The sequence below is a fragment of the Camelus bactrianus genome, chromosome 14 (assembly GCF_048773025.1).
Source record: "Camelus bactrianus isolate YW-2024 breed Bactrian camel chromosome 14, ASM4877302v1, whole genome shotgun sequence".
NCBI classification, from domain to species: Eukaryota; Metazoa; Chordata; class Mammalia; order Artiodactyla; family Camelidae; genus Camelus; species Camelus bactrianus.
In genome coordinates, this window is record NC_133552.1 from 61123064 (window position 1) to 61150256 (window position 27193).

The window sequence follows — 27193 nt, forward strand, 5'->3', positions numbered from 1 at the left end:
GATGGAAGAAATCAGTGAGGAAAAGACTACTATGCTTATTACATACATTTAAATTTCTGTTAGTAAAACTAGAACAATAAACCAAGTAAACAGAATTAAAGGCAAATGGTGAAAAGAAGAAATACTTGAAATATACATAACAAAGGATTTGGAGCTTGGAAATTGTATCTTTTGTCTCCCAAATTGGCAAAAATGATGCTGGCAATCATCATACATTAAACAAGATTAATAGTCACTGGTTCAGGGAATGTAACCTGGATCAATCATCAAACAATAAAACAGTATGCCTTAAAGAGCCTTTAAAATATTTATTCCTGCCTTAACAAGTTTATGTTTATGAATCTAGCCTATGAAAATAATTATAGATCCACGAAAGACTCGGGAATAAAGACATCCTTAGTGAGCTTAATTTATAATAACCTAAATGCCTAACAAGAAAAAAGCATTTAAATAAATTTTAGTACATACATTACAATGGAATATTATGCACATATTAAATAGTGTTAGCAGAACATTATGGGTGTAAGAACATGGTCATAAGAAAATGGTAAATGAAAAAGGCACTGGGATTATTTGTGGACTATTATACCATATTTTATAGTTGCATAAGCAGCAGAAAACTACATGTTAAGCAGTAATTATCAGTAATTATTTCTGGCCAATAAGATTATGACTGATTTTTGTTTTCCTCTTTATTCTTCTCTGTAGTCTCTAAATTTTCTATAATAATTATGTATTCTAAATATGAAAGATAATCAATGTTACTTTTAAAAAGGTAAAAAAGCCATTACTTCTCACCAAATCTGTGGAAGAAACATAAATCAGCTACTTTGAGTATCTGAAAAGTAAGTTGAGCAAAGCAATAACAGCCTTACTCAACTGTTTCTACTCAGTATTTCTGCTGCTATTTCTAACATCTATGAGGCAGCTACTAACTTTAAAAGTCCGAAGACCTCCCAGAACAAACACACTCCAGCCCCAACAATGGAACATTTCAGAATTCTCCTGGGATACTTAGGAATGCTGGTGGTCATTCTTCCAGAATTGAGGCAAAATTAGTACTAATTTGAATCCCGGGTTAACTATGTTAATATCTAAGTATACAGCAATCTAAGTCGACATTATTCTGTTCAGCAGATAACTCTATCAACAGCTTAATAAAGTGCAATAATGAACGCAAACAACTTAAAGTCACAAGGGGGAAAAAACAAATTTTCTTGTCTTCAATTTTTAAAAATCTCAAAACAGTATTTCTGGAGGGCAATCCTGCTATACATATATATATGTGTACACACACACACACACACACACATATATATACACATACATACACACACATATATATATATACTTTAAAAAGCAAATATTCTGTGACCTTATTCCAGGTCTAGAAGTCTGTGCTAGGAAAATAACTGGACAACTGTTTAAAGTACATAAGCAAAGATGTTTATGACAACATTTACAATTGGAAAAAAAATGGTATAGTCAGTATATCACTTCCTGCATGTGAATGTTTGTGTCTCCTCAAAATTCGTATGTTGAAACCTAATTCTGAATGTGATGGTGTTTGGAGGGGAGACCTTTGGGGGTGGAGGACTCATGAAGGGAATAAGATGCCCCAGAGAGATTCCCTAACCCTGTCCTTACAGTGAGAAAAAAAATCCATCTAGGAACCAGGAAATGGGTCCTCACCAGACACCAAGTCTGTAGATGCCCTGATCTTGGATCCCAGCCTCCAGAACTGTGAGAAGTAAACATCTGTCGTGGGTAAGGCACCCAGTTTACAGCATTCTGTTACAGCAGCCCAAAATGAACTAAGGCACATCCATACAATGAAATGACACCATTGAGAATGAGACATAAATATATACTCACTGACATGGAAAGATGTTTGTGAGTCTATTTAAAGCAAGTAATAAGACTATAAAACAAAATAACATGTTTATTGCATGTATTAGTCAGCTTGGGCTGCCATAACAAAATACCATAGACTAAGTTGGTTAAACAACAGAAGTTTATTTTACAGGTCTAGAGGCTGAAATTCAAGGTTAGGGTGCCAGCACAGTCAGTTCCTGGTACGGATACTCATCCTGGCTTGCAGTCAGCTGCCTTCTTGTGTGTTCACAGGGCAGAGAGAGGGAGAGAGAGAGATCTCTTACTCTTCCTAGAAGACTACAATCCCATCAGATTAGGATCCCACCCTATGACCTCATCTAACTTATTTCCTAAAGACTCTATTTCCAGATGCAATCACACTGTGGATTAGGGCTTCAATGTATGAATTGGGGGTGAGAGGATGACACAATTTAGTCAACTGCAACTCATTTTATACACACATACACAAACACACACATATGAACAATGCTATACATGGATGAAACTCAAGAACGTTTTGGCCTCAAAATGTTTATATCAGTGGTTACCTCTGTGTAGTAAACACAGCATGCTTAGTTTCTACAATAAATGTTAATTTCCTGGTTGTAATTTAATAAATATTAAAAAGATGGTAAATTTTTTAAAAGCACTGGGGAAAGGTACAATACCCTCTCGTGCTAGCTCATGCTGGCTGCACTCTCAAAAAGCAGCGTCAAATAGAGCAATGAAATCTCAGGGCGCAGGAAATCGATCTAGGAATCAGAGCAGACAGTTCCTTGAAAACATCAGCCCAATTCACAGCAGTGATCAAAATAGGCAACAAAATCCACTGGGCATCATTAGGAAGGATATTAGAAATAAAATAGAAAACACAGCCTACCCAAAGGCATGGTCCCATGATTGGACCTAGAGCCAAAGGAATGTTCCAGAAGGCAGCCAAGCAGGTTTCTGCTTTCTTACACCTCAAGGCAGTTACAACAGCACAAGAAACGGTTATGAGAGAACACCTAAAGTAATCAAGATCCAGCCTTTACTTTTCCCACTGCCTCAAGCTGACAAGTATTGTATCACTTTTCACTCACACCCCCTCACCATGTCTGGCACACCGGTCACTGATTATACTATTACTGCCCCTTACACTCCCACAGCCCACCCCTCCCCACAACCACGTAGACACGCACAAGCAGGACTGCAGGCTCTTATGATCACATGGCCTTCAACTCTGCTCTCTCTGCACAGTGCACGTGTGAAACCAAAGGACTTTCATAGTCAGTAAGGTGTTTCATGTTAGGAAGGACTGTTGATGAGCCTGGGGAACTGAAGCGGGCTGCTAAGATGATATACAGCAACAAAGGCAGAGAACAGGCTGAAGACGCGCAGCAAATCTTGTAACAGAAAAACGTAAAAGCTTTAAGGAAGTAAGAAAAAAAGATTAACTATTAATCTACAATGGGGTAAAATATCACTATAGTCTCCCAACATGTCAAAAGAAATGGCAGACGAGAAAGTTTGTTTTCTCCCCTTGTGACCTCCAGCAGTGCCCTCTGTACGAGGCTGTGGTCAGAGACTTAGCTTCTGCCAAAGTTGTAACTGAGGGTCTTCCTCCACGTCAGTTAAGAACTGGCAGAACGAGAACAAACACGGCACAGAATCATCATGCGGCTCCTCAGTTCTGCCACCTACAGACACGCTTAGAGGAAGGGCTTTTACCGGCTGTCAGTGAAACTGGGCAAGTCCTAGTCAATAGGGCCGGCCGGGCATAACCCTTCGCAGACAAGGAAAGAAACTGGATTTACAAGTCTTTCGACTCAGCTCAAGCTGCCTGTCCGCATGGAAGGCGCCTGCGCTGTGCGCTCCTGCCCTCCGACAGGGCCCCCCGCCCCGCGCCGGGGTCAGCCGCCCCCGCAGGGAAGAGGACGCCCGGCACCTGCACACAAGGAAGCACTCGAGGATATTTCTTTTTTTATTTTTAGTAGGGGGAAGTAATTAGGTTTACTGATTTATTTATTCTTAGGAGGTACTGGGGATTGAACCCAGGACCTTGTGTACGCTAAGCATGCGCTCTACGACTTGAGCTATAGCCTCCCCTCCTCGAGGGTGTTTCTTGAATGAGCGGCACATTCCATGAATTAGAAAAGAGAGACTTCAGGAAAAAGCTATACTCAGGAATAAAATCTATCCCAACTCAGCCTTGCCCCTCCATTGTGGTAGAATTACTCATCGAAATTTAAGTGTGGTACACTTGAAATTCAGTCAGTCCACAATCACCAGATAAGCCCTCTTCCCTGTGCACTACCCACCATGGGGCTGATTCATGCCTTTTAGACATAAAAAGAACCTTTCTGTCTGAGATCACAAAGCTGCAGGCTTATAAAGTTAATGTCTGCACTCAAGATACCTGATTTTTAATCAGCTATACTAAAAATTTTTTTAAAAATCACCCATGTAATTTTTAGGTAACAGATAACAATGTAACACATAAGTGCTAACTGAATTATATAAAAATGTCTTACTTCTGATTTAGCATTTGGCACAAACAACAATAACCAGAAAGCATGCAACTTGTATGTTAGAATGAAATGTAAAAGAAAAAAAAAGCAAAATTAGTAAGATTTTTATGGAATTAAATTAACATTAAAAGACATCTGATTTTGTTTCAGAGCCAACCTAAAGGCTTTTTCTTCACTAAATATTTCTCTATTAGCTTATTAATTCATATTGTGCTTTGTTCCAAAAGGATTTAAAGTGATTTACATAAATACATACAGAAGAAGATTAAAAGTATTTTAATAAGCAGTTGAGAAAAAGCTGACAGTGATAAAATAGTAATCCAGGAAAATAAGAGGCAAAGTTTAAGGGAATTCAAAGCAAATCATTTTGAAAGAATCTATCTACCTGTTAGAATCCAGTCATATGTGTGGAACTAGGCTTTCTTTTAAGAACCAGCTGAAGAGGTAGCTGAGGTCAATTATATGAATCATAATTATACAAAATAAAAACTAAGTAGTTCCTTAGGAAAAGCACAAAAGTCAGAGCATGGAGAGAAGAAATTTCTTCCAGGGCTCCTCATAAAAGAAACACTGAAAAATTGATATAATTACAATAACTGCTAACAATCAGCACTAACGTACATTCTGTCCTAAGAATTTTAGACATATTCACTCATTTAATAACCCTATGAGGTAAGTACTATTATTATCTGCATTGAATGGATAAGGACACTGAGGAACAGAGAGGTTAAGTAAACTGCCCAAAGTCACACAGCTAGCAAGTTGTGGACTGGGGATTCAAACCCTGAAGGCTGGCTCCAGAGTTGACACTCTTCGCCACCACACTACAGTGCCTCTCACTGTTACGAAAGCAAGTGACCTCAGTGCCCTCAACAGCACCCTCAGGGTAGACATCACTTTCATGATGATGCCCCTCAGTGTGCACAAGAGGGAAACACAAAGCTTAGTTCAGGAGCAGCAATTCTACTGAGGCCAAAACGACGCAGTCCACGCATGGGGTTTCTGACAGATGGGCAGATATCTGGGCTATTTAGAGTGTCTCAAAGAAAAGTGGCCTTGTGAACATTACTTTTCTTCCACAAGGTTTGTTATGCAATGAGTGGCCGGATGGGGGTTATACTCTGAGGAGCAGGTGAGTACAGCTTGGACCTGCTGACAGTGAAGGCAGAGCCACCGGCTGGAGTCACCACCTGAGCTGGAAGAAAGACAGACACCCTCCCAACCAAGGCTGACAAGCCTGACAGGGAAATGCATCTGCCTGATGAGAAGGTCAGCCTACTTTGCATGGAGGAGGCCCAAGGGAGTGCCAATGGGCAGGGCTCCCTTAATGAAGGATTTGGCTGGGTCAAACCAAAAGATGAGAAGGTCCCCAAATGCCTATGTCATGGAATGGGTCTCAACAGAGCTAGTCTGGGCAATAACCAAAGACAGTGTCATCAACTGTCACTCAGGATCATAGCAAACCCATGCAATGGCCAGCCTTGGACCATGCAACTTCTCAGGGTAGCTCCAGGACAAAAACTCTTGGACAAAAGACTGGTTTTAAGACCATAACCTATCTTTCTTCACAGCTTCTCCATGTTCAAATTCAAGATCATAAAACCATTTCACCAGAATTTACTCATTAACTGAGCACTTGCTACAAATCAGGTATTGTTCCAGCTGCTGGGGCAGAGCAGTGAGTAAAACAGACAAAAATCCCTGCCATCACAGATCTTATTCCCGTGTACGCACTATGAGTAACATGTACCATGAATTACTATCACTGTACTTATGCCATTACTCTTGCCTAGCTGTGTATCAGGTGAGATCAATGTTATGAAGAAACCATGGCAGGGACACAGAGAAGGTGTGCTGGGGGTGCTGCAGGATTACACCGGTGGTCAAGGACATCTCGACACGAAGGGGAAATCTGAGCAAAGCCTTGCAGGAGGCCAATGGTGGACCAGGTCAATGTCTGGGTGGAAATCCCAGGAGAAGAGGCCAGAGAGAGTAAGGAATGAGGAGTGTGAGGAAGAAGCAGGGAGCAGTGGGCATGTTGGGGAAGGACCTGGAAGCCACTGTAAGGATTCTGGATCTGACCCTGAGCAGAATAAGGATGATCTGGCTTTTCTTTTCAAAGGACCACTGTCTGCAGCATAGAGAAGAGGCCGTAGGGTCAAGGACAGAGGCAGGGAGACCCATCGGGGGGGGGGGGGCATCTTTCGACCCACAGCACCTTGGCCACATGCACACATGCTCCTGGCATCTCTCTGGGTCTGCTGGTGCAGGAAGGGGTGGTGGCAGAGAGCAACAAACCCAAGGTGCAGGAGCAGCATTTCAGAATCCAGTCCCAGAGTACCAACCAAGCCTCTGGCAGGTATGTATTTCCCAAATGCAATAAAAGAAAAGGAAAAACAAGCAGAGTCTCTCAAAGGCAGGTTAACCAAACACAAGGTGGTGCAGCCTGAGGGGGCAGAAGCAGTGGCATGGGAGAGGCGCTGGCATCATGAGCCCAGCAGTCCTGGGGCTGTCAGGGTAATGGATTACACTAATGGGACAGACACTGAAATGAGCTGGTCCTTCCAATGTCTGATAGCAGATATTCTCAAAAGCATATCCCAAAATATATCACAGTTTAAAATATTTAATAGTTAAAACAGCACCACTTAAATTCCATCCCCACACGTAATGCTCACTGCTTCCAAAATGCATCTGACGCCTGCGTGATGCTCTCCTTTTCTTCCTCCCAGGGATTTTGAGAACCAACATCGCCTAAGCCTCCCCACAAAGTGCATCCTCTCTTGGGGCCCCAGCAAGGTTGGGGTGACCTGCTCTGATCCTGAGGTACACAGGGCACACCAGCACGCCCTCTCAGTCTCGGATGGACTAACAGCCAGGAAAGGTTTCGGGGTTTCCACACGCCCTGCCCTCCCCACACCAAGCGCCTGCTGGCCAGGCTCACACACAGAAACTCCCACGAGTATTATCCCCTGCTCGTTCTGACAAAAACTGTGATAAGAACAGAAAGGAAAATGGCAAGGCATCCTGAGGGAGGACACCAATATGTAGCTTTCCCATGAGTCTGGCATTTGTGAAAAGGGCATGGAGAGGCACACCCATCTGTGACTTGACGCCTCCTTGGGCATCAGAAAAGGAGGAAAAGACACAGAAGTGTCAACTAAGGCTCCTTTTACTCAAGAGCCTTCACTCAAAAACATTATAAAAAGTTGGATTTAAAATAATAAAACTATAAATATTTTTCTCACACCCATTACAGTTTTCTTTCATGTTCCCTTTAAATTTCTCCGCCTGAATCGAAGGACTGACCACAAGCCATTAGTAAGGAAAATCTAGACAAGTAAAAGGCTAAGAGGTAAAGGGACTGAATAATTCACCATCACAGGTAGAGGGTTCAATATATAACGCCCTAAATACAGGTTTTGCTAGTGTTATTCCTGGGACTATACCAAGAACATGTAAGCTCATAAGGCTAACTTAGAAAACTGTTCTGTAATCAAATATCTTACTCCAGCTGCTCTTTCTGAATGTATTTCAGCTTGATTAACACATGACATTCTCACACATACCAACAGGCACCTCATAATTTAAACTTAAGGCCACTAATTACCCATTTATACACACAGGCTACATATATATAAGCAAATGGAAATAATTAAACACATTTGCTTTACAAGCAAAGACTAGTTTATTCTAACATCATTAAACTACTACTTGTTAATTAAGAGGCAGAATTTACCAGACAGGAGGAGATCAATAGTTCTGAATCTTCTTTTGTCCAACTGTATGCTGTGAATTCAAGGGCATTATTCTCTCCTTGCTGTTTGCACATATAAGCACAGTTTCTTTCAAAAACGGTGCGGATGCCTTTAAACAGGATCACACTAGTAGTGCAACCCATCCCCAAGGTGTGGAGGTTCCGATTTCTAGCGATCTCTACTCCATTTCCACATCATCTTCCTTGGCTCCTCAGAGCCGGCTCCCACTGTACCATCTTCATGACAGGCAGTCGCCGACACCAGAACAGAAGGGAAGCTCCGAGCTGCTCTACTAGAATCTGCTCCTGCCCAAGAGCCTGACAGAAAAAAAAAAAAAAAAAAAAAAATCCAGGCTCCGAGTGTCAAACAGGAGGGGTGGTGCAAAAACAAGTGACACACCTCAAATGCACCAAAACCTTTAAAGTATCGTCTTTCCAACAGATCACTCCATGGTTAATACCAAAGAACAAATAAGCAGAAGATTTACATATGGTGACTGCAAAACTGCCGGCTCCTGCGATTGCTCCGGATTGTTCTGAATCTCAGAACCTGCCCAAAATGAAAAAGACGGTGCCAGACAGCCACCCTGCTGCAGATGCTGCTAGAAGGCACAAAGAATGTTCATCTGCTGCAAGAAATCGCTCTCCCAGAATGCTTAGCCTAGCATCTATATTAGCAAACATCTCTTTCCTTGACCTAAATATGCTGTTTGTTTAATCCTGCATCAGTGAGGAACAGAGAAGCAAAAGGAAAAAAAAAAAGTCCAAAAACGAGAGGAATCACTAAGATGACTGCTGCTATGGAAACATGTGTAAGCCCACTTCAAACAACCTTTTGCGTGTGTGGGTAACAGCTTGCTGACAGCAAACCACAAGGGAACATGAAATTGCTGTGTCAATCTTGACAATCTTCTGCCCACTTCCACTCTTTGCTAGAGAGGGGGCTGGTAAGTTTGCATTGCTCAAAAGAATTCCCTCATGTCTGATACCCAAAGATGCAAATGAGAACATGGATAAAGGGTTACCTGGCACCTTCTGAAGCAGCGCTCTGGTATGCAATGGTAAATGCACACTTAAGTCCCACAGACAGCAAGGTTATTATTTTTGGTGCATAAGTAATCCAGGTCCTTCCACTGCAGACTGAACTCAGTAACACTACACTACCTTGTGTGTATCTTTAGGGAAGGCTGATAGGAAAGCTTGTCATTGATATAATACCAAATTGATTCATCCCATTTTCCTTCTAGAATATGAAAAGCGAATTATGTAAAAAGACCATGATGAATATGCAGGGAAACCCCTCCCTCCTACAACATGCATCTAGAAAAAGGTTACTGCTCTTTTAAAACCTGTCCTGATCTTCTTCCTTATTTCACAAGGCAATAAATGGTTTTCACTTTCTATCTATAGATTTCAAAGTTAGAGTGAATTATAAGTACCGTTTGCTAACCAATTGCGCCACTGGAGCTCTAGAGTGAATTATAATGATTGAACCTGCAGGTTGGTAACAGAAACCTGTGTAATGTAGTGAGAACAGACCTTCAGAGAATACCATGCAGTCCCAACATTTCTGTCCTCTATAGCTAGTATACCTATTAAGCCCAAGAGATAAGCAAAAATCTAGGCTTCATCTGTCTCCTGACTTTTAATGCAAAGTGTATCAAAAAGCTACAGAGATCAAAGGAGTAGAGATACTGGCCACATGCCAGTAACAAAACAAACAAACAAAATAAACAGAGTAATCATATGTGGTCTAGAGCCATGGGCTTCAGAAGGGTAATTCTGTTAAAGCAGAGCTACAGTGTTCAAGATTACACACAAGTCCTGACATCAGCAGATACAAGTCTTCATGCCTCATCACAGCACTGGCAGATACACACCATAGAAATTTATCTACACAGAAACTGAATACTGTTGACTATAAAGCACTAAACACCTGGGTTAAAAATTATCCTGAGATTTCAAAAAAAAATTCACCAACTAACCTAACTTCTGTACTGTGAGGAAAACAATTTAAAAAGTAATAGTTGAATATAAATAAAGATGGTACCTAGAAATTTAATCTCAATTTGTTATTATTACTTATTTTAGACATCCTGGGTACAGAAGCCAATGAATACTATTTGAGATACAAAAGATAATGTTTGAACTTTACAAAGGATCACAAACGGTAACCAAGCAAATCTGAAGCTGCTAATGTAGTCTATCTGATCCACTTAAAAAAAATAAAACCCTAAGTTACTATTTAAAACAATGAGAGAGAATGAAACAAAAATCATTCTGAGGAAAAGAAACGTTTCCTAGAGATACATTAATGAACATTTAAGCAACTTGTATCAATTTTAAGTATTAATAATTTTCCAACCAACAAAATTAGTGGACAAGAAAAACAGAAGATATTTAGAGCAAAGGATTCAATAAGGTCAAAAAGTAAGTTTCATGCTAACAGAGGTATGACAAAATGAATCATTCAAAATGTGTATTTGGTGTCACTGATTGTTCTGCATCAGAATGATAATTACCATAAACTCCATCAGAGAACATGAATAGATGGATGGTATCTATTGACAACCAGTTCAGCCACCCACAGTGTACATATTTCAATTTGGAGATCACATTCATGCTAATATCTTTTTAAAAATGCCACCTCTGCTTTACATAGTTCCCAAGACTGGATTTCTGCCCTTGACTCCCGTTGAGATCCAAGTCCATGTCTTCCTCTCCTGATAATACCTGACTCTGCTATGATCACCTCATCCTCAGATGTTCTGTCAGTCATCTTTCAGTATGACAAACTAGGATGGTGTGACTACACAATGGAATACTACTCAGCCATAAAAGGAATAAAGAACCAATGCATGCTACAATGTGAATGAGGCTGAAAAATGCCACACTGAGTAAAAGAAGCCAGTAACAAAAGACCTCATATTAGCTGATTCTATTTAAACAGCATGTCCAGAATAGGCAAATCCACTGAGATAAGAGAGTAGATTAGTGATTACCAGAGAATGGGGGGTGGGGGGTGACTGCTAATGAGTATGGAACTTATTTTAGGAGTAATGAAAATGTTCAGAAATTAGACAGTATTTCTAGCATATAGGCTACCTATACACAATATACAGTCTGTGAATATACTAAAAACCACTGGATTGAATACATTTCTTTTTTCTATTGAAGTATAGTTGATATACAATATAATTTAAGTTACAGATGCACAACACAGTGATTCACAATTTTTAAAGGTTATATTCCATTAATAGCTACTACAAAATACTGACTATATTCCCTGTGTTGTATAAAGAACACTTTTAAAAGGTGAATTTTGTGGTATGTGAATACAATAAAGGGCCTGGCTTCATTTTTGATGTTTTACTGCTAACAGCTTTTCAGTCTCACTCACCTCTACTTCTTCCTCTTCTGGGCACATGGTAGGGAGGGCAAGGGGCTCCCTCCTTCAGTGTCAACAAGAAATTCAAACCACTCTTGGGGAACCCTCACTCCAGTCCCATCCCCATGACCACAGCAGCATTATTCACAATAGCCAAGAGGTAGAACCAACCTAAGTGTCCATCAAAAGATGAACAAAATGTGTTACCTATATACAATGGAACATATTATTCAACCTTAAAGGAAGGAAATCCTGATTCATGCCACAACACAGATGAACCTTGAGGACATTATGCTAAATGAAATAAGCCAGTTACAAAAAAACAAATACTATACGAGGTAACTGGAATAGACAAATTCATAGAAACAGAAAGTAGAACGATGGTTTCCAGGGGCTGAGGGGAAGAGGAAATGAGGAGTTATTTAATGGATAGAGTTTGTCTAAAATGATGAAAGAGTTCTGAAGATGGATGGTTACACAACAATGTGAATGTACTTAATGCACCAAACAATACTTAAAAAGTCAAAATGGTAAATTTTATGTTATGTACATGGCGTGTTATGTATACATCAAAAACAAAAACAAAAACGTATCCACTAGGCATTGCTTTCCTAGGACTTCTAAGAACAACTGCTGTGAAATAACAGAAAGCCAGGAGAAAAACAGAAAACCAGTCTTTTCTCCCCTTCTACCCCCTGCCCCCCGACAAAGGGCAGACAAGTCCAAGAAATAGGCTTCACACGTTTATTTTCCTCCTAACTATTTCTAATATTTTATATTAGATTAGATCATATTCTATAGTGCATATAACTAGTAACTACAGTATTTCTTCATTCCTCTTGGTAATGAACTTCTTAGAAAAACTTTTCAAACTATATACTGTCATAGAAAAAAAGACAGCTGAGAGTCAAATTCCCGATTCATAGGTGATTTCCACTGCTTTTTTTCGAGCTACAAAATGAACGAACCAACAGTGTTTACAGAGGTTCTGATTTATCCCTCAGCTCAGGAAGCTTCAGGCAATGTCAGAACTTCAATTTTTGTTCTGGGAGGTCATGAAGCAAAACCATGGTTTCTGAGGGAGCTCAGTTCTTTGAAGAGAAACCAATAAATCCATAAACACTGATCCTATGTCAAATATGAGAAGCTGCCAAAGAGCTTGCCTATTTGCAAAGCTTTACGTCCTGAATGAACACACAGGTAGGGGAGGGGCTCAGCAGAGGGAGACTGATGGCCCAGAAGATCACAATGAACACAGCAAGCACCGACATCCAACTGTAAACTAGACACTAAGTGAGAAACAAGGAGGCAGAGCCAACACGCAGTGGCAGAATGAGACCAGAGCTCACAGTGACCGCCCCTTGGTCTCCCCCAGACTCTCCCAAAGGAAAAGATCACTGAGTGGCAAGGTATACTGAGTTTAAACAATAGAAAAGGAACACAGCATGAATCGTTTATACATGTAAGCGTGAAAAAGTCCACGTGCTTCAAATATGGAGTTACGGTTACTAGAAAGCTGTTCTTACACGTGACGAGAGAGACAGAATTCATACTCTGCACACCTCAGGCACTTGTACCTCACACTTTAGCAGCTGAATACTTTAAAATTTTTACTATCATTGTGTCAGTACAGAAATACTGTCTCAACAAATAAAAAGAGATCAGATTCGATCTTACTAGAGGCCAAGGGTGAAGGGAGGAGAAACTGGATGAAGGTGGTCAAAAGGTACAAACTTAAATAAAGAAAAAAATTTAAATTTAAAAAAACTATTGCAATGTAGTCAGATTTTCAATTAGCTTAATCAAAGGTAAATAATAAGAAATAAACATACCACAGAGGTTACTTCTCCACTTCTCCAGGAGGGAAAATGCAATTTTTCAAAAATACTCCTATGGTTTTGAAAAAGCAGAGTGAAGACACAAAATAACATATGTACTCCTTTATCTAGGCCAGAGGGTTAGAAGGAACTAGATATATCATATGCCGCCACTTACGAAGGCTCATAAAACTCCCTTCTCTGCCTGACTCCTTTACAGTTTTAATTTCTTTTTACAAAGACACAAAATTTAGAGCCTTCATGATATTGTCATCTATACATAGCCTATGGGTGGGTTATGGCTTAACTATAACTGTTTTAAAAGAATATCACTTCAACCAAGTATTCTCTGATGTGTAAGTGGATTTCACTACAACAGCGAAGTGGGAAACTTCTGGAAAACCAGACTCTACCAAACAATTGGGCAGATTACAGATATTGCTATCCCTCCACACCAAATAAAGACAGACAAAACCCAAAGAAGATATACAAATGGCCAATAAGCAAATGAAAAATCACTGGAGAAATGCAAATCAAAATCATGAGACAGTACTCATACCCACTAAGATGGCTAAAATCAAAAAGACAGGTAATAACAAGTATTGGTGACAATGTGGAAAAACTGGATCACTCATACACTCTTGGTGGGAATGTAAAATAGGGCAGCTGCTTTGGAAAAGTCAAGCAGTTCTTCAAATGGTTAAATACAGAGTTACTATATGATCCAGCAATTTCACTCCTAGCTATATACCCAAGACAGCTGGAAACATACATCCACACAAAAATTTGTGTATCATAACAGTTGAAAAATGGAAACTACCCAAATGTCCATCAACTGGCAAATGGATAAACAAAATGTGGTCTATCCATACAATAGAATATTATTCAGCAATAAAAAGAAATGAGGTAGTGGTATGCGCTTTAACATGGATGAACCTTGAAAACATTATGATAAATGAAAGCCAGTGACAAAGGACAACCTACTGTATGATTTTGTTGGCATATAGTGTCCAGAATAGGCAAATCTAAGAGACAGTAGATTAGTGGATGCCTATGGCTAGGGGGCTAGGTAGGGTGGAATTAAGGGGCAACAGTTAAGAGGTACAGGATTTCTTTAGGAGGTAATAAAAATGTTCTAAAATTGACTATAGTGATGATACACAATTTTGTGAATACACTGAAAACCACTGGATTGTTACATTTTAAAAGGGTAAATTGTATAATATACGAATATTGTCTTGATTCAACTGTTTAAAAACAGCACATATCAGGGACAGGAAGACACAGGCAGAACACTCTTCAATATAAATCACAGCAATTTTTTTTTATCTGTCTCCTAAAACAAAGGAAATAAAAGAAGAAATAAACAAATGAGACCTAATTAAACTTAAAAGCTTTTGAACAGCAAAGGAAACTGTCAAAATGAAAAGACAACCTACTGAAGGCGAGAAAATAGCTGCAAATGAGATGACCAATAGGGGGTTAATATTCAACATATATAAACAACTCATGCAACTCAACATCAAAAAAACAAACAATCCAATTAAAAAATGGGCAGAAGATCCAAATAAACATTTCTCCAAAAAGGACATGCAGGTGGCCACCAGACACGTGAAAAGATGCTCAGCATTGCTAATCATCAAGGAAATACAAATCAAAACCACAAAGAGATATCACCTCACACCTGTCAGAATGGCTGTCATCACACACACACACACACACACACACACACACACACACACACACACACACACAACAAATGTTAGTTAGCTAGGATGTGGAGAAAAGGGAACCTTAGGTACACTGTTGGTGGGAATATAAATTGGTGCAGCCACTGTGGAAAACAGTATGGAGGTTTCTCAAAAAACTAAAAATAGAATTACCATATGACCCAGCAATTCCACTCCTGGCTATATACCCAAAAAAACACAAAAACACTAATTCAAAAAGATACATGCACCCCAATGTTCATAGTAGTATTATTTATAACTGTCAAGATAGGTAAGTAATGTAAGTGTCTATAAACAGATGAATGGATAAAGAAGATGTGGTGTGTACACACACACACACACACACACACACACACACACAGGAATATTACTCAGCCATAAAAAAAGAATGAAAATTTTCCATTTGCAGTAACACAGATGGATGGACTTGAAGGACACTATGCTAAGTGAAATAAGTCAGAGAAAGACAAATATACAATATCATACATATGAAATCTAAAAAATACAACAAACAAGTGAATGAGACAAAAAGAAGTAGACTCATAGACATAGAGAACTAATGGTTACCAGTAGGGAAGAGGAAGTGGCGAGGGCCAATACAGGGGTAGGGGATTAAGAGGTACAAACTATTAAATATAAAAAAAAGCTACAAGGATTGTACCACAAGGGGAATTTAGCAAATATTTCATAATAACCATAAATGGAATATAACCTTTAAAAATTGTGAATCACTGTGTTGTAAACTTGTAACTAGTGAAAAACAAAATTTTAAGTTGATTTTCTCCTGAAGACACTCTATCCTCAGCACAGTTATCTCTTCAAAGCCTATCAGGACCTCCAACACAGCGAATTCCCAAAAGCATTCCTGGCGCTGTTTGTGTGAAAGACAGTACAAAGAAAATGGTAAGACAATTTCTTCAACAACAGCCAGTTAAAGCCATTCGCTTTAAATTTACAGGGCACTTAAGGGAAACCTTTTGTCAAGTCACTAACTTTGGCTCATTCATTCTGTTAGGCAAGGTCTGAGCCTGAAGGCTGGGCCATCTAACTCAATTCATTCTAAGAAATTTATTTTGCAGATCTTTTTCCACAAAATTTTCATCTCTGCTTTAACCACAAGGCTCTCAAGATCCAAGAAAAAAAATACCATTTGGAGAAAAAGTCAGAGGAGGGGTGGAAAGAGAGAGATTATGAACAGAGGATCTGAAATTTCATTCAAATCACAGAATTAACTCTATTTAGATCACTCCAGTCACCTAAACAATTTAGGATTAATAGAAATTTTATGGTAAAATTTAAAGAATTTTTATGGTAAAATTAAAAAAAAATTACATAAATAACTCTGGGCACATCTTTAACAGACTGTGTTACATGGACCTGATTCCCGCTATACAACAGAGCGTGAGCACAGAATACAGTCACATGGTCTCATCTAATCTTCTAAAGAACTCTAAAAGTTAAGTTTTATAGGTGATCTCACTCACGACTGTCATCCTTTGATTTTGTCACAAGTAAACAAGATTTCCACAGAAACCCATCCTGGTGCGCAGGACCACTGCAGGACTGCAATCAACACTGACATCATGTGGAGAGGGACTGATAAACCACAGGGGTTGGAGAGGAGAAACCCACAAGTTCAAATGTCTCCTTACACTGGTAGCTTTCAAAGTATTGTCACCATGAATTATATTAAGGAATGAACTTTAAATTATGATATGGTTAAGTATGTATAAGAATATTTCCCCCAAAATATGTACCCCTTACAACATGTGTTACACTCTATTATTTTCTATCCCAGCCTCTCTAGTTATTCTAGTTCATTGGAAGGAAAGGAAGAAGGGAAGAAGGGAGGGAACTGGTGACAGCCCTCTAAACTGTCCTCAGGCCCACCATGGCTCATGGCCCGCAGTCTGAAAATACCACATGGACCACTGATGAAGTAGTGTCTGTCAGCACTTGGAATTCACCAGTCTTACCACGTATCCCATTACCTGCAAGCAGGTGGCCCAAGAGCAGAATGGAAGGACCTACTGAAAGCAACAGCTGGAAGACAACATTCTGAAAGGATGGCCTTCTGTCTCACAAGATGTAGTATGTGCTCTGAATCAGCTGTCTCTCCCCAGGTCAGAAGACACTGGTCCAGGAATCAAGGTATAGAGGCAGGAGTGGCCATTCTCACTATTACTCTAAAAATACACTCCATCCCTGCTGGAATGGAGGTCCTGGTTTTAAAGGGAAGAATGCTTCCACTTAAAGGAGGCGACAGTGCACAATGAATCAAAAGGTGAAACGGCCACCTAGCCAACCGGGGGCTCCTCGAGCACTGACCCAGAAGGTATACGAAGAAGATACTCTACCAGCTGGGGTTAGAAGATACTGGGCTGCTGCCTTCCAAAGGTCAGCAAGGACTATGGTTGGAAGCCAGGGTGGACTCTTCAAGGCACCTCTTAGTATTTCTATCTCCAACAGTACAAGTTCATGAAAAACTACAGTAATCCAAAGAAAGGCAGGACTACTGAGAATTTAGATGTTCAGGTAAAGAAGTCTAATCAGTTGAGATCCTGGTTGGGGGCAAAGGATATATGGAATAGATAAGAAGAGAATAAAGATGTAATTATCAACTACTGCCAAAAGGTCAGTGAGAGACATGAACACTGCAGCACCTATGCACACTTCCTTCCTGCTTGGGGTGTGTGTGTGTGTGTGTGTGTGTGTGTGTGTGTGTGTGTACACTAAGTTCCTTTCTTCTCCCCCTTCCTCTTGTATTATTTTATACAAGCACTGTTGTGGAAATTTAACTCTACAATTTAGACTCTGGGTAGCACATATTCACACGAGACTACAACTGAAGTTAAGGATTAATTAGCAAAGCCCAGATATGGATAATATTACTCCCTTTCAAAGATGCATACAATGAGACTTTGTGACTCCTTGTTTGAGGAGCCAGTGAGAACATCATTTCATTTGCGTGAAGGATGTCTATGTTGTGTTAGGCAGAAACATGTATAGTAGTTCAAATGTGTGTAGAAGGTGGGTCTGCATGCTGAGCAGTCAAAAGGGTAGGCTGTGCATGTTATTCAGCTACTGTCTCCCTGCTCCACACTCAGTTCTGGGATGCCAGTGCTGGTCCTCTGAAAGCCAGTTTTACTAGTTGGTTCCATGTTAGGCTTGCCACCAGAGGGAGACTACAAAGTTGGGGAAGAGAAGGAGCTTGCTCCTTGGTGCCAGCTTCCTGCTGGCTTTGGTCCCTAGTGTCACCCAGCAACACTGCTTCACTCTGGCAGCAGCAGTTCCTTCCTGTTCATCAGCTGAATCAGGTTTGCCATTTTTCCAGCGTGCACAGAACCATCCTCATTACAGTCCCCCTCAGAGACACCATCACCAACCACCCAGCACTCACTCCTCAGAGGTCTGGGTTTCAGCTCTGGGGAGCCCCTCCTTTAAGATTTAAGCCCCTCCTTCTAAGATTTAACAACACAATCTCAACCCACGGTCCCCTGCTTCCTGGGGCCAATACCTCTATGATATGTAAATGTTCTCTTTTGACCTTTTCAGTTCCCTACTTAACAATTTTATACCTAACAACAACTCTTTATATTTCATTCTCTCTTTTGAAATAATGAGTGGTTTTCATTTCCTGGCTGGACCCTGACTGTTATGCTATATAGTCGCGCCTCAGTAGCTGCAAGGGATTGGTTCCAAGACCTCTGCGGATACTAAAATCTGAAGATACTTAAGTCCCTTGTATAAAACGTCATAGGACAGTCGGCCACGGGTACAGAGGGCTGAGTGCACTAGGTTTTATGCAGTTTAAAAAAAATAAATAAAAACAACTAGGATCATCAAAGAATGAGAATGGCCAGTAAGCACATAAACAGGCACCCAACACCATTAAGGAAATGCAAATTAAAACTAAATTGACATCCACTACACACCTATTAGGATGGCTAAAATTTAAAAAGACTGGCCACACTAAGTGTTGGCAAGGATGTGAAGTAGCTGGAAAACCTCACAGGTTGCTGGTAGAGCCATTCTGGGAAACAGTTCTCATGTTGCCTAAAATGTTAAAGAGTGATCACCCAACCCAGCAATTCCACTGCTAGGTATCTACCCAAGAAAAATCAACCACACATTCACACACAAACTTATATACAAATGTTCATAGTAACATTATTCATGATAACCAAAAAGTGGTAACAACCCAAATGTCCATCAACTGGTCAGTGTGTTTTACCCAGAAAACAGAATGGAATACTATTTGGCAATAAGAAGGCATGAAGTACTGACACACAGCATGGATGACCCTCAAAAATACTAAGCTAAGTAAAAGGAGCCAGAAGCAAGGCTCCATGTTGAATGATTCCATTTATATGAAATGTTCAGAAAAGGCAAACCTATAGAGTCGAAAGTAGACTAGTGGTTGCCTGGAGCTGGGACTGGGAACTGAGAGTGACTGCAAATGGACATGAGATTTCTTTTGGGGGTGTCCAAAGTCTTCTAAAATTACATCATGGCGATGACTGTACAAGTCTGCAAATTTACTAAAACTCGTTGAATTGTATCTTTAAAATTTAGAGTGAATTCTATGGGATGTAAATTATACCTCAATGAAACTGTGAAACAGAAGACTAGGAAAAACTTTTGAAGAAAATATAGTGACATAGGCAAATGAAATAAAGCATAAGAAACCACAATGCACTGATAAGTAAAATAAAATGTTTGTGTCTAGACATAAACTGCATGTGATAAACACAGCATACCTGAGAATAAAACCATTTCAGTAAACCATTTGAAATCTTTCTTTCAAAAAGAATAGGTTTGGTGTGCAGCATGAAAGAAATGCCCAGCCTAAGTGATAGATGGTTTGACTGCTTCAGAACTGAACAAACCAGATAGTACCAGCATTCAGATCTAGCCAACATCATTAAATGTCATTAAATAGGAAGATACTGTTTCAAAGCTGAGAAAATTCTTGTGAAAGGACAGGCTTTTTTTTTTTTTTTTTAAGGAATGCCTCTTAACAGTGACACTGATATTGCCAAGGAAGACAGACTGATGATGCCTCATTACGAAACAGCAAAGACTGACCGTAGGCATACAGTACAATTAAACACATTATACACATCAATTGTTCTTGACTTTGAAAATAATTCTGAACTTGAACTCAGACATCATTACAATGTAAAAATAAGGGATCTCTAAAGGCAGAAACATTCCCTCCACTAGACTAATCATTCAGACAGACAAATACCTTTTCTCGAAATGAATGGCTCAGATTTTAAACTCTTTTGTTGATTCCTGGATAATGGCTATGCTTACTATACAGAAAAAAACTATTCTTTAGCCCAAAGTTCAGAGTATTCACATTTTAAGAAGACTCTTCCTCAAAAGTCCATGCAAAATATCTCAAAAAGGAATATAACAACACAGATTTTATAATAAATATCTTATTTTACATAATTAATATTTTTAAAAGCAAGTATTTATTATTACAACTTTAAAAAATAATCCTTGGTGCTTTTACACTATAAAATTATTTTCTGCAATAGAATTCCCAATTTGTCATACTGTGCTTAAGAGAAATATATGGTCAATTTAATGTTATTTAATGTCACCTAGGAACCAATTAGGCCACGAGACATGGGTTGCCTGTATTACTCTCCCATTACAGATAACAAGACCAAAGCTCAGAGAAGCAACTTATTTGACTTAAGTCACACAGCTGGTATGTGGAATATGAACTGGGCTCCCTGGCTCCTAAGTCCCTGCTCTTTCTAGCTTGTCACAAATCTCATTAACAATAATGATGACTACACAGAGGAATTTAAAAGTATAAAGTATCTATACAAGTGAGATTCTGAAAGAAAACACGAACTTCCAGTACTTATGTGAGTTTCTTAAAATAGATCTGGTCCTCTATTTGGGAAATGTAAGGCTGGGTCTAGATCCTTTTCATCACCAGAAAGGAGAGGTTCACACTCTAGAGCCGAGAGGATCAAAGATGATGAGTAAGCAGCCAGGGGTGTTTTTTTATTATCCCAGGCCTCCACCAAAACTTCTAAAATAGCAAAGTTGGTTCGTGCAAAGTCAACGTAGTCTCCGTTCAAAAGGTCTGCTTCATGTTCCACTCAGAACATAAATCCCTCATAGCCATGGAAGGAAAGGAATTCTTCCTACTGTTTCTGATGAGAACCACAGGGAAAATTCAAGGGCTAAAGTCACACTCCCCTGCTCAGGACACACCTCTGATGGGAGGGAGAGATTAGAGTCCTTCAACTTCCACAAATGAAGAATCAAGACCACTTCTGGGAAGACATGCTTCTTAATTTCATAATGACCAATAGCTTGATTACATCTATTATGTGACCAAAGAAATATCTTGATGATTCAGTATTTCCTGGGAAAAACTAATGATGCATTTCCTTCTTTTAACCCATCAGAGTCACCAATGTAGGTCACTAGCTGGAGGTCATCAGGAAATCAAAGGACATCCTTACACTAAGTGGCCTCAGTCCAAGGAAGTTTCTGTTTTTAATTCTCAACCAATGGACTGGAATATGGCCATATATATTTAATCCATTATCTCAGTGCCAAAAAAGATATAATGGAGATTATATACTAATGTTAAACTGATTCCAAAATCCATTCAAATGTATGAACTCCTAAAATCCTTCTCTTTGGTAAAGAAAAGACTGAGGCCAGGTCTTTTTCATCAACTGAAAAGGTGAGATACTAGAAATTTATTAATTTATATACTAGAAATTGGTGTTTTATTGCTTTTCCACTGAGGATACCAAACCCATATACTTTTAAAGGAATTCCGAAGAGTCTGCTTCAGTGTATCATAAACTTTGTACTTGGCAACCAACAAGAACATCAACCTATGTGAAAGTCTTTATTCAGCAGATATCTACTTAATTTAAAATTAACAGGAATTATGATGGTGAAATTACACATTCTCATAGAAAGTTCAAAGCTGCCTAAAAATGAAAGTTTTCATTTTACTTTATTACACATTATTAGCAGATTCAAGTGTAGTCTAAGATATCATTGGCTTTTAGCAACAAATGTGTCAATAGCTGTTAAATAGTTCCTTGCTATAAAAGCTAAACATTTTAGGATGTATGATGTTTTAGAATACCTGAGCTTGGATAACAGATTTAAATATATATGACCACCTTCCTATTCCTCAGGTGAGAACTAAAGACTGAGAAACATTGATGATAATTTTTATTTCTTCTAGATCACTTACTTCAGTCAGGCTCAGCAGTAAAGAAGAAAAAAACAAGTTTTCCATCTTGGCACTAAAATCTGAATAAGGAAGACAGATGAGATTACAAGATCCAAGCTGCTCTAGAAGGGACATCCAGGACCAATATGCAAAAATTCTCTTAACAAGCAGGAGCAGGAATGCCAGTGAGAGAGGGAGGCATTGCAATGGCATCAAAGGTTCCCTTTCAGTCCTGCAATTTGATGGGTTCTCCACTTGATAAACTTTGGCTATGAGTGCAACTTCAGCAGGCAAAATGGGAGCTAGTGCACCTCTGGTCAAGTGGGAAATCTGAAGGAATTGCGAGGAAGGACCTTATGCGTAAAATGCATCTTACACATCGCCTAGTACAACAATGTCACCAGTGAGGACGCTGAAGCTCAAGATGTTTAAAGAAGACATGATCCAAGCCACAGAGCACTGAGTGTCTGAAATGGAACATCTAGTCCCTCATCCCCAGACTGCCATATTAGAACTTCTACTTTACCATGATGCCTCTCTGTCAGGCCCCTAGAGGACCTCATACATTCCTTGCAGACAGAAGTACTAAATAAGCAAAACTTCACATTTACAGCAGAAAAAAAATATCCCATAGATCAAAATGCCTGGCCAACTTCAGGGGTCTGCATTATGGCTCCAATGTGAAGACCATATCTTTCTTCCAACTTCTAATCATGAAATATATTCAAACCATGTGCTCCATCTAGTGGATTAATGGCAGATCCTCAAGATGAAGGAAATACACATTTTTAGTACTGTTTAGTTCACACACCCCTGAAGCATTCATTAGCTATCCCAAATCTCTACCTAAAATAGCACTGCTAAAAAAGAGATGATAAAGATCATAAGCTTTCAACAGTCAAGGATGAATTCTTTCCAACTAGTTAAAACTGTACTCCAAATGTGCTTCCTCCCCTCTTCCCAGTTTTCCCCAACATAAGTAAAGTAGCCAGTGAGGCAGGTCACCTCACAGGTAATCAAAGTAAAAGCTCTCATGTGGCACACACCCAACAGGTGTAACTCAGATCTGACTTTGAAGGTCACAGAGATTCCATAGCCTCTTGACATTACTGTGGTTACTAATCTTCATCTTAAACCGAAGAGCAGACCTTCCTCTCAAAGAAAAGAACAAGATGTGGTGGGAAAACCCCAGCTCAGCCAACATTCCCGATCCTGCCAAGTTTCTGAATGTTGCAACCTTAAGTCATTTACCTTCTGCCTGTGTAAAACATGGACAGCGATATACCGCTAAGGGGGTGCTGTGAAGATGAAGAAGGATGACCAGCAAGGAGCACTTCACATACATTCAGAGGACCAAAGCACTCGATGAACCACAGAGACAGAGACAGACAGACAGGTGGATTTAAGTAGGCGCATTCCTCCAATTTATGGGCCCTTTCTTTTCTTCACCCACAAATTTCTACTTTCAAAAGATAATACATACAAACAGCAAATAGATATGGAGATATATAATAACAAGGGACTGTCCCTTATTCAGCGTGACCAGAACATTGGTGAAACAAGAAGGTGGGTCCTTGTAAACCACATTAATGTGTTTGAATTTTGCCCAAAAATCAGTGAGAAGCCACCAGATTATCTTTCCTTGACCCCAATCTGTCACCTTCCCACCCTGCTCCAAAACTTTGTCAATCCATTTCCTAGAGAATAAAATAGAATACAAGATGGGTTTCTATCTTCTGCATCTGCTTTACAATTTGAATGCCAACTTTCACATACATGTTCACTCAAGGCTTGTGTTTTAAGTGCTAAAGAAAGATCAGATTCAGTAATGTCAATTATGAACCTTTTGTTGTGTCGTAATTCTCAACCTATCAGTTTTGAGTGAGCATATTCACAACAGCAGTAAACATCCTCAACTCCAATTAAACTAGTACCCGTAACGTAATACAAAATATGAATGAATGCTGTCAGAGACTGCTAATTGCCTCGCTCACCCCATTATCTATCCGCCCCTTTCAACACAGTAATAGAAGCATTAGTTGGTTTACGGCCACCCAGCCAAAGACGGTATTTCTCAGTCTCTCTTGCAGTGAGGTGTGGCTATATGACTAGGTTCTGGCTAATGGGATGTGGGCAGAAGTGATGTGTGCAACTTTGAAGTCATGCACTTAAACAAGAAGGAGTGCACCATCCTCATACCACCTCCCCTTCCTGCTAACCAGAATACAGACTAGTGGGCAGAAGCTGGAGGACATCCTACAACTACAAGAAGAAAGATCACGTGGAATATGGCAGAACAAACTAGCAAGAACCTGGGCTCCAAAATGGAAAGTCATCAGTTAAGCCTGGGCTGTCTGCACTCAGACTATTATTGTAAGAAAGAACTTAATTTCCATCCTTTACAAGTCACCGTTTTTTGATCTTTGTTAAAGTTAAATCCTAACGAACACTGAAATAAGTACAAACCTGAAAACAAACATTTTGTCCATTCAGCGATTCATTGGGGACCCACTACCACATGCCAAACATAGTACAGACTCTAGAAATACAACTGAGAATAAGATTCAGTTCTTGCCCTCTAAAGAGCTCACACTGATGGGCTGAAAGACTCTGGACTATGGTACTAAAAAAGAAAATAATGTGAATGTACTTAATGCCATTGAACTAATCACTTAAGCAATGTTCAAACAGTAAATTTTATATTATATGTACATTACCACAAATGCAGAAGAAACAAATTTTAACTCAGTGATTTAATGTTTTCAAATCACACATCTGACAAAGGATTTGTATCCATATAAAAAGAACTTTCAAAACTCAATAATAAGAAAATAAACAATAAAAAATAAACCAAAGGTTTAAATAAAATAGTCACCAAAAAAGATATCTAGACAGTAGTATATGAAAAGATGTGCAAGATCATTAGTTAACAGCAAAATTTATTTTAAAACCCAATGACCTATCTTTATATACTTACTAAAACAGCTGAAATTAAAGACTGGCCACACCAAGTGACGATAAAGATATGGAGCAAAAGAGCTCTAAGACACTCTGATGAGCGGTTTATGGGAATGGAAAATGTTACAACCACCTTGGAAAACAGTCTGGCAGTTTCTGAAAAGGCAAACATTCACCAACCATATGACCCCACCATTCCACAGCTAGATATTTACCCAAGAGAAATTGAAACAGGCATCCATACAAAAACTCATACACAAATATTCATGCCAACTTTATCTGTGATAAACAAAAACTGAAAACAATCCAAATGTCCAAGTGATTGAATGATAAATTATAGTATCCTATATAATCAAATGTACTCATCAATAAAGAGGAATGAATTATATGAATGAATCTCAAAATAATTATGCTGAATGAAAGCTAAACCAAAAGTCTATAATAATGGCATTTTTATTTAAAAAAAAATTATAGTAACAGAAAGCAGATCCGTGATTCCCTAGGGATGAGGAAGGAACAAGAAGGATGGATTACAAAAGGACAGGAGGAGACTTGGGGATGACAGATATGTTCTTTATCTTGATTGTGGTGATGGTTTTACAGATGTACACATAGGTCAAAACTGATCAGATTCTACAATTTAAGTATGTGCAGTTTAATGTACGTCAATTATCCTCAATAAAACTACTTAAGGGGAAAAAGCTTTATGGTAGCATTTTCACACAAAGACTCTCAAATGTACACTCACTTATTTTAGCCTGAACTAATCTAATTAAGACTGTGCTCTAAGATTATCAAAATACCCCAGTATTACTAATTATTAAGTTGAAAAGCTGACATTATGCCACTTTTAACTCAAAACAAAAATGATTTCTGAAAAAAAGGGAAGAAGAACACGCATTTCACACTCTCCATCCTTTGAAAAATAAGGAGTTCCGTTTTCCTGTGTAGCATTTTTGACCTTTCCCACGGGAAAGTACCTTTCCACTCAGTCTGTGCATGTATATATTCTTCAAAGGGGAATTAAGAAAGGAAAGGATAACTAATGCCTAGAAATTATCAAGCATTAGTGGATGAATGAAAGTTCTCCTATTCCACTATGAGAACTTCTCAAAACACAATGAAAAACTCACAAATGTAGTTAGTATCTATTGGCTATCTTGGAAGCTATGCACACTTGGTTTATGACAAATATTATTTCACACCATCCTCTGAACAACTGTAAACTTTAACAGTTTAACTTTTAATTCACTTAACTTATATCTACTTACTTTCCCAGAGAATTTCTAAATAAAAACTCATGCTATTGTATTTGATATATCCAGTATGAATTACCAAAACCTTTCAGGAAACATCTTTTATAAATTAATTTTTAATGCATTATTTAAAAAACAACATCTATTTAGGCAATAGACTCAGTAAATAAGATACTTTAGTTTTTGAAGTTAGAGAATCTATTGTTTGGTACACATAATAATTACATTAGTAAATTCTCCAATATATTGGACAGGATCTTAAGTCTTAACACTTAGCTCACAAAATAAACCCTGTAATTTATGGGTGTTAAAATGACTCTAGAATCTAACTGTTAAACGACATTATTGTCAACCATGACTCATAGGAAGGAAAAAGTGGTTTTCATTTCTTAACATGGGAATTTTTTTTTAACTACTAAAATAAAATTTTTTAAAACCCACTCTCAAATGAAACTGTGGGAAACTATTACAAAGAAATCTGGTAGAAAATCATACATGTAACACTTTAATTGAGTATTGATAATAATAATAAAGCATAATGGCTATTCTCTACAAAATTATGTCATCAGCTTATCAGTCTTTCAATAGCATTATGCTTGCTGGAGGAAATACAGTGGAGAAGAAGTAATTCAACCCCTAAGGGTCTCTGTCTAGTAGAGAGGTTTTCTACA

General features: G+C 38.9%; 1 protein-coding gene across 8 annotated transcripts in view; it reads right to left on the reverse strand.

Annotated features, from left to right (window-relative positions):
- DOCK9 (dedicator of cytokinesis 9) overlaps positions 1–27193 on the reverse strand; it is a 256309-nt gene that overhangs the window by 187725 nt on the left and 41391 nt on the right. Inside the window, exon 1 of one of the 8 annotated variants that reach the window (XM_074378453.1) lies at positions 8125–8429. The exons of 4 other annotated variants lie outside the window; for them this stretch is intronic. In XM_074378453.1, coding sequence (XP_074234554.1) covers positions 8125–8286 — 162 coding nt within the window. In that variant the 5' untranslated portion in view covers positions 8287–8429. Of the gene's footprint in view, positions 1–8124; positions 8430–27193 lie in introns of those variants that run through there. 3 more of the 8 variants (XM_074378458.1, XM_074378463.1, XM_074378464.1) reach the window with 3 other exon arrangements.